Below are 12,756 nucleotides of genomic sequence, written 5' to 3'. Positions count from 1 at the left end.
AATACCGTCGTGTCTTTTCTGCATAAGGAAACCTTGCATGCATATGAACTCTTCCCTTTGCACAGCCTATCCTGAGCCCCTGAGGACATGGTGGAAACTCTGGTCCTGATATGAACACTCTCTTGCTGATTGTATTGGTGACGCAAAGCCTCCCCAGCCGAGCGCTGAACACTAGGGGATTACACCCACATACTGTGCACACTGCAAAAATACTGCTTACATACACAGGAGACGTAACAAGGAGCAGCATAGGTAACATAAACTAGTTTGCATCATGACATAATTGCGCATGCTGTATTTACTTACAGAGGTGTAAGCCATTTCATATCTCACTTAAACCAACAAACGGTGCGATCCAGAGGTCATGACACCAACGTGTAAGATACGTGGAGCAGCTGATCGAGATCTCAGCCTTGTGACATCGAGGATAACACAGGGATGGTGAGGCATTTATTTATGTTCTTACCCTATGATCATAATTTCTGTAGATTCTGTGATTCTGTGATTGTGGAGTGCAACGCTGTTGATATGATGTATTTTTTTTAATTTTTATAGTCTATTAATTGACGTTAATTGTCCCAAATTGCCAACCCAAAAATGATTGATTTATTCTGTCAAGTGTATAATTATAGTATAAGTAAAGTATAATTCAGATAGAGTGGAAGCACAGGTCAGGGGAGTAAGCTGTCGTCAGTGTTGGGAAGGTTACTTTTAAAATGTATTCCATTACAGAATACATGCCCCAAAATGTATTCTGTAACGTATTCCGTTACGTTACTCAATGAGAGTAACGTATTCTGAATACTTTGGATTACTTAATATATTATCATGCTGTTTACAACTACATGAATGTACTATTGCTGTGATTTATTACTGTTACTGAAGGTCCGCGGCTCCGAACCGTAGTAAAGGGACCTCTGGCTAATACGGTGGGTTCTGTGTCGGGCTCGTAGCTGAAAACTAGCTTTACTTTGTTGTCTGGGTCAACTTTGCTAGCGAGAGACAGAGAGAGGCGTTGAAAGGCTGCTCCAACGGAACTTATTGTTTCAGAGGAAAACACGAACACAGTGTACAGTCGAGTCTTAATAGCTTACTTACAACTGGGCTCGTCAGGCACTCTTCTTGGCTGCAGTGGTTATTATTATATTTACATGCTTCCAGCTCCCGTTTTTGCTCGATGACAGCTCGTACTTTTCCTTTTTCTCCCTCCCTCGCTCACAGACACATAACGGGTATGGCAGTCCATTCTCCCTGCAGCACGGACTACACTGCCTATGATGCTACATTCTTTAGAGCTATACATGTTAGTGATGGGTCGTTCGCGAACGAAATGGCTCTTAGAGCCGACTCTTTGACGTGAACGACACGAGCCGGCTCCTTATCGCGAGCTGTCACGTGGGTTTTTTTTTTTCTTTCTCTCACCCTCTCTCTCGCACTTTTTTTTCCGCTTCACTCCGCACCCGAGCCTTGTGCTTTACGCTGGGCAGAGGGGGGAGGGGCGGTAGTTACACTCAGTAGCACAGGAACAGAGAGAGAGAAAGAGAGCCAGGGACAACAACGTCACATTAGAAAGGTATAGTAATCATCCACAACTATTTTCGGTTGCAGATGATAAAGGATTCAGAAAGTTTATTCATGCAGGCCCATATGACAGAGAATATGCATCTTTTTTTTGTTTTCATATTTTAATTTATATTTAATTGTGTTGTGGTTTGCAGTGTTTTGTGTTGTTTCACTTTAAATTTGTAAAAGGAAAAAGCTGAAAATTTAAATAGTTAAAATTTGAAATGTGAATAGTTGATTTTTGTATTATATGATTTATTTATTACATTTTATGTGGAGTGAATAAATAAAAGTATATTTACAGCCCCTAGAGACAAAGCACATACAAACTTCAAATCACGTACAAACTCCAAAACACGTAAAAACACATACAAACTCCGAAGCACGTACAAACTTCGAAGCACGTACAAACTCCGAAGCACGTACAAACTCCGAAGCACGTAAAAACGTAAAAACTCCGAAGCACGTAAAAACTCAAAACACATACAAAAGACAACAGAAGTGCTCCAGGATGCTGGGCGCAGTGTTGAGCTTTTATTACCTAGTGGCTACACAAGCCAGCAAGTACCAACGACCCGATTTGGTGTGTGGTAGTAACAGGTAAATGAACTTTTTAAAAAATTATTTGAATATATATGAGTGCAGTGTATAAATACACAAACAATACACACATGCTTTCAATTGTGTAATTTAAGTGATCTAGTAGCTCTGCTTTGGAAGTTCAGTTCATGCTAGAAATGTGTTTTGGAGTTTGTACATGCTTTGTCTCTAGGGGCCACGGCATATATTTATATATAAACATATATAAATAAAACCACTTTTTTTTTTACGTTAGTAATTCCTTTTGTGCAGAATTTTATATTATTGTTAATAATAAATTAATTAAAGCAACAAAACAACCTGAAGAGCCGGTTCGGAGCCGAAAGAGCCGGCTCTTTTTAGTGAGCCGAGCCGAAAGAGCCGGATCTCTAAAAAGAGCTGGAAATCCCATCACTAATACCTGTAGCATTCTGCCTATTAGCTTAGCACAACAACAAGAAAAAGGCCTCTCTCACCCAGGAAACACGCAGAGAGAGAGCGTCACCCTGTAACCATGGCAACCGTAACGCTGCCGCCTGGAACAACAGAACGTAGCTGTCAAACAAAACCCAAACAGTCCTGACCCGCCACAATATGAAACAGGGAAGTACCGCCGTGTAATCCATTTATTTCAACAAAGTAACTGTATTCTAAATACCACCTTTTTAAACGGTAACTGTAACGGCATACAGTTACTCATATTTTGTATTTTAAATATGTAACGGCGGTACATGTATTCCGTTACTCCCCAACACTGCATGTCGTGCACTGTGTTGATCACCTGATCATAAAAATGATTTGTCCCTGTGCCGTGTGGTCAGTCACGTGTCTCTAGTTTCATTTGTCCACGTTGGGCTGACAGTCTGCCTTCCACTGCAGTGGGAGTAATATCTTTATTTATAGTGCTCGCTATATTCATGACATTTATGGAAATCTTGCTAGTTATGCAGGATTTATTCCATGATGGATTTAAACTTCATGGGTGGATCAACATTTTTATAATTCAATTATTATGAATTATAAAACTGTAGTGGTGCAGTGATTAGCACAAGCATCATTCTCGCTTCACAGTAAGGAGATCCTGGGTTGGAATCCATCAACCGGCTCGGGCCGTTCTGTGTGAAGCATGTTCTGTGTGGATTTTCCTGTCTTCCACCCACAGTCCAAACACATGGGCCATAGGTGTGAGTGTGACCTTGAAAGGTTGTCTATGTTAGCTCTGTGATAGACTGGCGCCCCGTGAAAGCTAGAATAAGCTCCTGCAAGGCTGAATTGGATCAGCAGAAGAAAATGGGTGGATTTTGAATGCAATACAAACATGCAAAAAATATGGTTTCAAGATTTCCCTGATTGTGTGCGCAAAAAATTAAACTTAAGCTTTAAGTCTTGGGCTTTTAAGAAATCACATCACTGCTGAATCAAATGACTTGATGTCGAATCAAGACTGTAAAACAAAAAGTAATATGTATAAAACTAAAGATTATGAGGTATAATAAATAATAATAAAAAAAATGTTATTTTTGAGATAAAATATAATAATATTTAAATATATATTAGTGCAAAATGAACCAAAACTTTCTGCAGTGCCTATCACAACTGGAGGAAAGTGAAAAAATATAATAATTCTGTTGTTTGCTTGATTTTGCCCTTTAGTCTTACCCACATTGCCGACTAGGTTTCAGAACTGTATCAGAAACAAGTGAAGCTTGGCGCTAAACCAGATTTTGTGGGTTTGTGTATTCATTTATTCATTAACATTCTGTTGTAAAAACAGACAAAAACACCTCTACGTGATCTCCTGCACGGTCTGTTTCTGCAACATTTAGTTCCTGCAAGAAACGCAATATTTATTCTCCCTCTGAAGCGCAGGAGTCACTGGCTCAGGTCGGTCCACGGAGAGAGAGCAATCGGAAGGTGCGTGTTCGTCATCATCAGAGACAAACAGGAGTGATGAGAGATAAATGGAGGGGAAAACATTAAGATAAAGCAAGAGGCAAGCAACCACACAAAGGAAAATTCTCTTTTCAAAAGGTTATACATAAGAAATACTCCTCTGCAGCCATTAATTTACATAGAACAGCACGAATATGAGCCTCTGGTATTTCCACAAGTTGATTCTTTAATAATCTGAAATTCGATGCTGTTTTCGATGAGGGAATAAATAAATAAAAATGTGACACAGGAGATGGAGAATCATATGACATGATGTTACTTATCTTCATTTCTACAATATGCCATGTCATGTCAAAGAGCATGGGAGCATGAGAGTGAGTCTGACCCAGCAGCCAAAGCAGCACGGCCAAGGAGAGAGAAAAACCGGAGGCAGGGGTTTTCCCAAGCCGCGTTACTGCTCAACTCTCACAATACTCTACTATAAATAAAGGCTGGTAATAGATTTTGGGCCTAGAACTGCAAAAGTGTTTAGAGATGCGCTTTGCTGTCTCCTCTGGTCTTTTGCGCTCTGACCTTTTTAATGTCTCAAAAAACAAAGAATTCCCATTTTAGTGAAGATACAACGCAGTGGTGCATATTTTAGTTAATGTAAGTAAAGCGAAACCAAGAAATCTGTTGTTGAAATGAATTATTAGGATGATTTCACGTGTTTTTGAAGCTTACATTTTGTGCAACAATTGCAAAACAGTAATCAGTTTAATGACATCGCACATTTTTGTGCATAGCTGCACCAATAACAGCAGCGAACCTACTGCGCTTTTGCGGACGGCTTTCAAGGACACGTTTTGTTTATATGTTTTGCTTTGAGTGGCTCTGGTGGGCTTCACTGAAAGACTCTCTGTGCAGTTCTCTGATTTGCGGCCGGTGGAAAATTCTCATTTGGGATTTGAGTACACACTGCTTGAAAGCCTTGCAGTCAACACTTCATCAGCGAGTGAGGTCAACTCTCTCACACCTCACACAACGGGTGTACACATATACACAAACACTCATGGTCTGACAAAGACACTCACAGCGGCTCTCTCTCTCTCTCTCTCTCTTGCACACACGCACACACACATGTGCACACACTGACACGGTTTGGGCCCGCCTAACCAATCAGAGAGAAGTGGAGTAGGTTCCCCCAGAAGTGGGTGGGAGAGCTGTTGAAACAGAAGTCTGTCTCAGGACACATAAAGTTTGCGTTGGTAGTTTGCAGAACTTTTCTGCTTACTAGTTCCCTAAAATACATTTTATTTTTTTATTTTTTTATATTGGCATTGTTTTCTTTCTTTTTCTTTCCTTTTTTTTTTTTTTTTTACTGAACTCTGGGGTCCATCAGAGCACAGCTTGAGCTCGGAATGGCTGAACTGGTTCGAATCCGTAAGAAAAAGCTCCAGATACCCATCTCTAGGTAAGACAATTAACAGACTTTATGTTTAGTTCACTACACACTCCAGCTTCTATTTGATTACATGAACAGGGCAAGAGGACTTTATCAAACATGCTTGCTTTTGTTTGTTTTTCGTTACAATAACGTTCAGCAGCACAGCATTTCTATGCAGGAGATTTTCTGCTTTGCAAAAGTGGAAATATGTGACTCAAAAATACACTCGGAGTTAGAGGGTTATGGTTTGACATGTTTCAGACTTGCTCTAATTAAGTTCAACAAATATTTTGCGTTTAACCTTTTGGTCGTGCAAATATACACAGTGACATGAGAGAAGAAACGTGTTTTACTCCAAGTGTGAACACTTGTCTTGCCCACGCTTTTACTGAAGGAGGTAGCTGTTGCAGAAGCGGTGGGTCATGTGGTTTTGTTTTGGTGAACTTATCTGTTTTTTAGTTTGAGCAGGGTTCACAGCTCCAAACCTTGTGGGGGTTTGAGTGCGGACAGGGTGGGGGTTGGGGTGACGTTGCTTTATTAATTTGTGCTCGCAAATGAGATGCCATTAAGTCCATTCTCTTGTGCTCATCTATACTCGGAGAGGACGACATTCTGCAGTGTGTAGATGTGTAGATTCAACAATGCTTGAGCCAAAGGAGAATTTGTCATCTTTTTCTATAAACACACTTTCACGAGTGCACTTGACAAGTAATTTCCTGTAAACGTCCTGTCAAAGGTTCTTCTGCCGCAAACAGTTGAAACAAAAAAGGCTGCGTTATCATGAAAGATTACTTGAGATAGAAAGTGAGCGGTGGTATTCAGATGCATGCTATTTTTATGACTCGACAGCTTTCAAAAGCCTTTGCCAGCGTGATAAACACTTGAAAAGCTGTGAGCGTCTCATCCACAGGAGTTGGCTCCATTGGCCGGCCTTACGCTGTTTGAACACAGTCTTCTGGTCACCATATGGGCAACGCACTAAGATGTTTTGAAATTATCTGCGGCGCGGATACTGTATTATCACGTCGATATATTTCAGAAATCAAATGAAAACACAATCACAGCAGAAAGATTCCAGTCCTACAAACTAAGGATACAATTTTAATGACAACTGGATCAGACGTGGAGCTTTTGGACTCATTCCCGAGAGGAGGTTACAGTAACGCACGGCAGGTGGGCGACATCGAGCATTTGCTTTCTATTATACTTCAGGGGATGTGCTTCCAGCACGTAATTCGATTAAAAGTTTCGAAATCAAAAAGAGGCAGCGTGTTCTCAGAGAACATTTAGATAAAGCACAAAATTATGATTTCTTTCAGGGAGTATATTTTGATATAATTTGAGTTACATAAGGGCCTAACCATGGGAAGCTTTCCTCTCATGGAAAATTTGGCACTAATGACGCCCTTTTTGGACAGCTTGGCACTTAAATCACTTCCAAATGAGCTTTTTCCGTTCATCAGGATTTCTCAACTGATTGTTAAAACGCTTTGGACGTCATTTCACTGACTCGAGACAACAACAAGTGCAATCGGTCTGCAAAGACCTGTTCACGGAGCTGCAGGTTCAAGCTGTTCCTATTTGTATCCTAAAATAACACCGTAGGCAGAATAAGTTACGGAAAGCACTGATTTTTGTTCCTTAGCTATTGTTTCTGGACCCAAACAGCTCTTTACGTGGACGTGCACGTGGATGCTGAGACGTGCAACAATTTTCAAGCACCAAAAAGGATTCTAATATTTTGTTTCCTTTCAGGCTGAGGAGCATGCTGAAGCAGCTAGACGAGAAAGATGTTGATTTTGAAGAAATCAAAAAGAACCTGGAATACACAGCATCGTTACTAGAGGCAGTGTACCTCGATGGAACAAGGTAAAATAATATAAGAAGAAGAAGAAAAAGAAGATGAAATTGTAGATGAGTTTTGTAGATCAGTGCCGAGCTTTCACATCCTGGGTAAGCAGCGAGGGGAAAGCACTGACCACCACAGTCCTGCCAGAAAAACAATATAAGTGTAAAAGATGTTATCCAAGGAGTACATGGGACACCTACTGTGTGATTAGCTTTTATAACTGAAAAAAGATCAGTTCATGTCTGTTTGATCAGCTTCACTTACATCTTCCTCTGAGTTGTACTTTTAAAGTACTTTTTAATGAGATCATTGATAACACTGTCATGTTGCTACAATATGAAGTTGCAATCAGCAGCAGGTTAGCTTAGCTTAGCTTAGTGCAGAGACTGAAAATTGCAACTCACCTTTGTACATCCCTGAAGTCCCAAATGAGAGCTTAACACCTGTTTTGTTTAGTTATTCCTTTAAACAGTGACTCATCTGGGGCACATTTCACCATTGCGACTAAACTAAATGACCACAGTGTTCTCTAAGAAATATAGCTCGTTTTGAAACTGTTACAAACAGAAACTAAATTCAAATTCAAATTCAAATTTTATTTGTCACACACACACAACCATACACAGTACGACATGGGGGTGAAATGCTTGTAGCTGTACAATGCCCGACCATTAAATGACAGAAAAAAAGTTTTACAGTATTTACAATTTACAGGTTACTACAAAATTTACAAATTAACTTAGAAATTTACAGTAAAAAATGTGCAAATAGCAGAAAGAGATTATCAAGATTATAAATTATAGGAATTATAGGATTATAGGAGGTGTGTGGTGGTGCGTGTGAGAGTCCAGTCCTACACCTGGTTCAAGGCCCGAATAGCCCGGGGGAAGAAGCTCCTCCTCATTCTCTCTGTTTTGGCCTTAAGGAAACGCTTCCCAGACCTCAACAGTGAGAAGTGTCCATTGTTGGGATGGGAGAGGTCCATCATAATCATAACCAGCATGAAACCAGCATGTGTGAGAAAGTGGGATTTTGGGTTAGCTACAGATGGCTGATAGAAGTATTTTAACAATCACATGGTTTAGCAGTGAAAGTCATATGAAAAAGAAAGTTTTCGCCCGATTATATCTAATCCTGTGAAAAAATAAGTACACCCCGTTATGCGGCAGCTTATTGTCTATATGACCTTATCAGTTCTCAAATCATTGTGGAGAATTTTATCTCTTGAGTTGTTTGACAAATGTGTTTATGCAGAGTTCTCAGTTCAGTCAGGTTGAGGTCTGGACTTTGACTGAGCCATTTTATCACCTTCATTATTTTCTTTTTCAGCAATTCTGCTGTAGATTTGTTGGTGTGGTATCAAGGACGTGTTGCATGACCTAATTTCACCCAATTTAGCGGTTGAGCAGATGGCCCCACGTTTGAGTCTAGCATATTGTGGTATATAGAGGAGTTCATGTGTGACAATGAGTGTAAAGAGCCCAGGTTCTGCTAAACTAGTCTGAAAACTATTGTACTGTTTTCAGATTGTTCCAGAAGTCTTGCGGTTTGTTTCGATGCAACTTTACAAACCTAAGTCGTGCTGCCAATTTCTTTTTGGAGAGACAAGGCTTTTTCCTGGCAACCCTTCCAAACAAGCTGGACTTGTTCTGTCTTATTGTACTGTGATGAGCTTTAACATTTAATATGCTAGTTGAGGCCTGTAGAATCTGAGCTGTAGCTCTTGGGTTTTTTGTAATGTGTTCGACCTCATGGCGTGGTCTGACCTTGATGTGAATCTCCTGGAAAGATTGTTTCGTTGCACTCACCTGAATGCTTCACACCAGCAAAACGACAACGCCTGTGCCTTTATAGAAGCGCCCACACCTTCTGACGATCAATTAATCAAGGGGATCTGATTCACTCCTGATAGATACCTACTTTCTTATTTCCTATGGATTCACTAAGGGTGTACTTAGTTTTTCACAGGACTGCATAGAGTCCTATGAAAACTTTCTTTTTCTCCTGACTTCTCAGGACTTCCCCTGCATGTCAGATGAGGAAACTGATAAGAAAAGTTTGGTGTCATCAGCACAGCAGCCATGTATGTGTCTAACAGCAGAAAGTGGTCTTTCAGGACTGGTGGTCTGGTAGCCTGATGTACAAAGCCTGAGGTACACAATCCATGAAGTGTGGAACGGAGGGTTTTATGATCCAGTGTGTCATAGAGAAAACATGTTGCTTTGTGCAATTTTAGGTGCTGTTTCTCCGCTAATATTTGAGTGGAAGCAGTGCGATGGAGTCTCTTTTGGTTGCCTGGTTGAGTAAAAAGTGCCAAAAGTCTTTCTGGGAGTAGTAACTTCTTACTTAGCTTATTTAACAGACATACAACTGAAATTAAATTTTTTAATTAAACTTTTGACTGGACAGTTAATGGAAGTATTTCTAAATAAATCTAACTGTTTAATATAAAATTATCCTTACACCATTAAAAATCTCTGAACCACAGTGATATTGCAGAGGCACATTATTAGTGCTGCTCGTTCATTCTCAGTCTTCCTTTTTACCGTGTCTTAATATTGTCTAACAGTCACTGTTTCTCACAGGCAGTGTCTGGAGTCTGAAGATGACCTCCAGCAACTGCAGTCAGACGGGGTGCCGTCAGAGGTCACCGACTGGCTGGCTTCCACTTTCACCCAGAAGATCCGCCGTCCTACGCAACGCTCCGATGAGAAGCCCAAGTTTCGCAGCATTGTGTATGCAGTGCAAGCTGGGATATTTGTGGAGCGGTATTGCGTTTCATTCATTTCTATTTCAGAGCTGCAAGCATAATGAATGATGTTATGGAAAGGATCCAAATGCAGGACATGTACAGTAGGGACATTATAGAAATAAAAGAAAGACCCAGACATGATTAACTAAAAAAACAGAAAATCCAGACAAAAAAATCTAAAAGGCAAAAATGATGGAAAGACACAGAACATAACCATGGATTAAACAATGAGGCTAAACTATACAGAATATATACACAGAGGAGATTGAGTGGGAAACAGGACAGTTATGAGGGCAGAACACAGCAGGAGCAAGTAAAGGAAGGTAAAAAAGGCTGAAGAGGAGCAGATCATAAAGGAAAGAAAAGACAGAAAGTAAATGAGAAAAGCTGCCATGAAGCTAAAACTGGGACACTGCTACCCAGAAGACCAGGAGAGAGATGCACAGCAGGTAAAAGCAAACACAGGGAACCACAGGGGAACGAGAACTATACGAGAACAGAATAAAATAAAATAAAAACAGGGGCCAAAGACTCAAAACTATAACAGACAATAACAGACATCACTAGAATAACAATGAAATCTCAAGCTCAAAGTGTCATGACCAGAATCGTTATAAAATCAAAATTTCAATGCGAAACTCAAAATGATAAACAAGAACTCAAAACCCTGAAATCGTTTTTTAAAACAGCAATTCATAAAATACTGACTGGAAGACACAGAAGCTGTCATACAGCAGTAACTCTCTTTTATGAAACTTAAATAATAAGAAACAAGGAAACAAGCATCTCATATAATAAAAGTCACATTATAAATCACTGATTTCATTGTCTGTGCAATAAGTCCGATACAAGCTCACACTCTGTTGTTATTATTACGTCCACAGCAAACACATGACTGTGAAACATTATCTCCATTTTCTTGTTAAAACTTCCTTCCAAAGCAGACAGGGACTTTAGAAGATTTATATAAACAGCTCCTAAACCGAGGTCGCTGCACAGCGTCAACATCTGAACTTTAACTGAACTCGCCGTAAACATTCCCCTTATTCCAGGATGTTCAAGAGGGCCTACACAGCAGCCATGCCGGACCAACCTGCAGCGGTCGTAAATTGCCTCAGGGTAAGCCCCCTCTGATCATAACTCTCACAGCGGGTTGGATCTTAGCTAAAAATATGGACATCACATAATCTATCGTATACACACCAAAAGTATACACCGGTGCTTTCCTCTCTTGCTCTTTAGGACGTGGACCGTTGGAGCTTTGATGTGTTTGCTCTGAACTCAGCCAGCTCCGATCACGCACTCCGAACTCTGTTCTTTGAGCTGATCACCAGATATGAGCTCAACAGTCGCTTTAAGGTCTTTTACCTTTGCATTTCATTAGTTTGTATATAGTTCATCGTCTATACAATGACTCATTACAGTCATTGGAGAATTTCAGTGCTTTGGATGGAAGATCTCACTGTAATATAATCAGAGCCACTCTGAAGGAGTATTATTGTGAGAAACTGGTGTTGTCATTTGCAGATATTATCAGGCATATGGGTTTTATTATCCTTTGTGATGTTTGGAGGGCTAATGGGTTAGCAAATTATGTGTGTAAATCACATGCATCATGCCTTATTACAACATCCAGGTTGTTTTAGCTTTGACTGTTGACATAAACTTTGTGAACCTGTGGTATTTTAAACATAGCTTTACTTTTGATGATTATGTAACCATTTTTTGCAGATTCCCATCTCGTGCCTCACAGAATTTCTGTCCGCGCTGGAGAGAGGATACTGCAAATACAACAACCCCTACCACAACCACGTTCACGCTGCTGATGTAACTCAGACTCTGCACTGTCTGCTGCTGCGCTCCGGACTCGTGGTACAAAAGACTAACCTGGATTTTCTATTGAAGGATAAGGCCGGTGTGATCACTTTTCTTTTTAATTTTCTGATACTTCCAAGAAAAAATCAAAAGGAAGAATGTGTAGCGGCCCACCTTTTTAACACTTTCCAAGCTCGCTGGCCTTTCTGTGGCACTGTGTCCCATTTGCTTTGACTGAATAGACAAATAAGTAACAAATATATTTCTTTAGGAGTCACTTTCCTAATTTGCAGTGATTTGTTCTTTTTATAAATGTGGATTACACTGTGTAAAATGTTTTTTTTTTAAAAAAATATATCGGACTAAAATATCCTAACAACTCTTATGGATTGCATTTACATTTTTTTTAAAATACATGTGGCATTCATTATCACCCTGAAGATGAAGGCTAATGACCAGAGTCACTGCCTGACTTTAGCACCACAATAAGGATCTATAGTAGAGCACAAATAACAATCAAATTCCAAAATGACTTTTACTTTCAGAGCCTGCAGCCCTGTGACAATAGAAATGATACTTCCTGTTTTGGTGGCGATGGCGTTGCAGGGAAACAGGATCTGTTCCATTCGAACTTTTCTTTAAGCCACTAAGCACTGCTGTTTCAGAGTGAAAATTATGGAGACTAAATAAAGAGATGATGGCCTTGATGTTTTTCAAGGCCTCCCCCACGTTAGGGAGTTCCCATGTCAGGACTTTCAACTTGTTACATTGTATCTATGCGCTCTATGAGTTGCTGTCTTCATCATCTGACCTTTATGAAGGATGTCTCTGGAAATATTGCACATACAGACTTTTGGCTTGGCAAGTAAAGCATAATTT

The 12,756-nt window shown here is 40.1% G+C and overlaps 1 protein-coding gene across 3 annotated transcripts in view; it reads left to right on the top strand.

The window, feature by feature from the left end:
- Nucleotides 1-255: 255 nt before the first annotated feature.
- LOC146517856 (dual specificity calcium/calmodulin-dependent 3',5'-cyclic nucleotide phosphodiesterase 1B-like) overlaps nucleotides 256-12,756 on the top strand; it is a 27,849-nt gene continuing 15,348 nt past the window's right edge. The window contains exons 1-6 of one of the 3 annotated variants that reach the window (XM_085161145.1): nucleotides 256-441; nucleotides 7,217-7,330; nucleotides 9,896-10,078; nucleotides 11,115-11,181; nucleotides 11,305-11,421; nucleotides 11,794-11,934. In XM_085161145.1, coding sequence (XP_085017271.1) covers nucleotides 365-441; nucleotides 7,217-7,330; nucleotides 9,896-10,078; nucleotides 11,115-11,181; nucleotides 11,305-11,421; nucleotides 11,794-11,934 — 699 coding nt within the window. In that variant the 5' untranslated portion in view covers nucleotides 256-364. Of the gene's footprint in view, nucleotides 442-3,686; nucleotides 6,635-7,216; nucleotides 7,331-9,895; nucleotides 10,079-11,114; nucleotides 11,182-11,304; nucleotides 11,422-11,793; nucleotides 11,935-12,756 lie in introns of those variants that run through there. The other 2 variants (XM_085161147.1, XM_085161148.1) reach the window with 2 other exon arrangements.

The sequence above is a fragment of the Neolamprologus multifasciatus genome, chromosome 5 (genome assembly GCF_963576455.1).
Source record: "Neolamprologus multifasciatus chromosome 5, fNeoMul1.2, whole genome shotgun sequence".
NCBI lineage: Eukaryota > Metazoa > Chordata > Actinopteri > Cichliformes > Cichlidae > Neolamprologus > Neolamprologus multifasciatus.
This window is presented reverse-complemented; position numbering and strand designations above follow the sequence as displayed.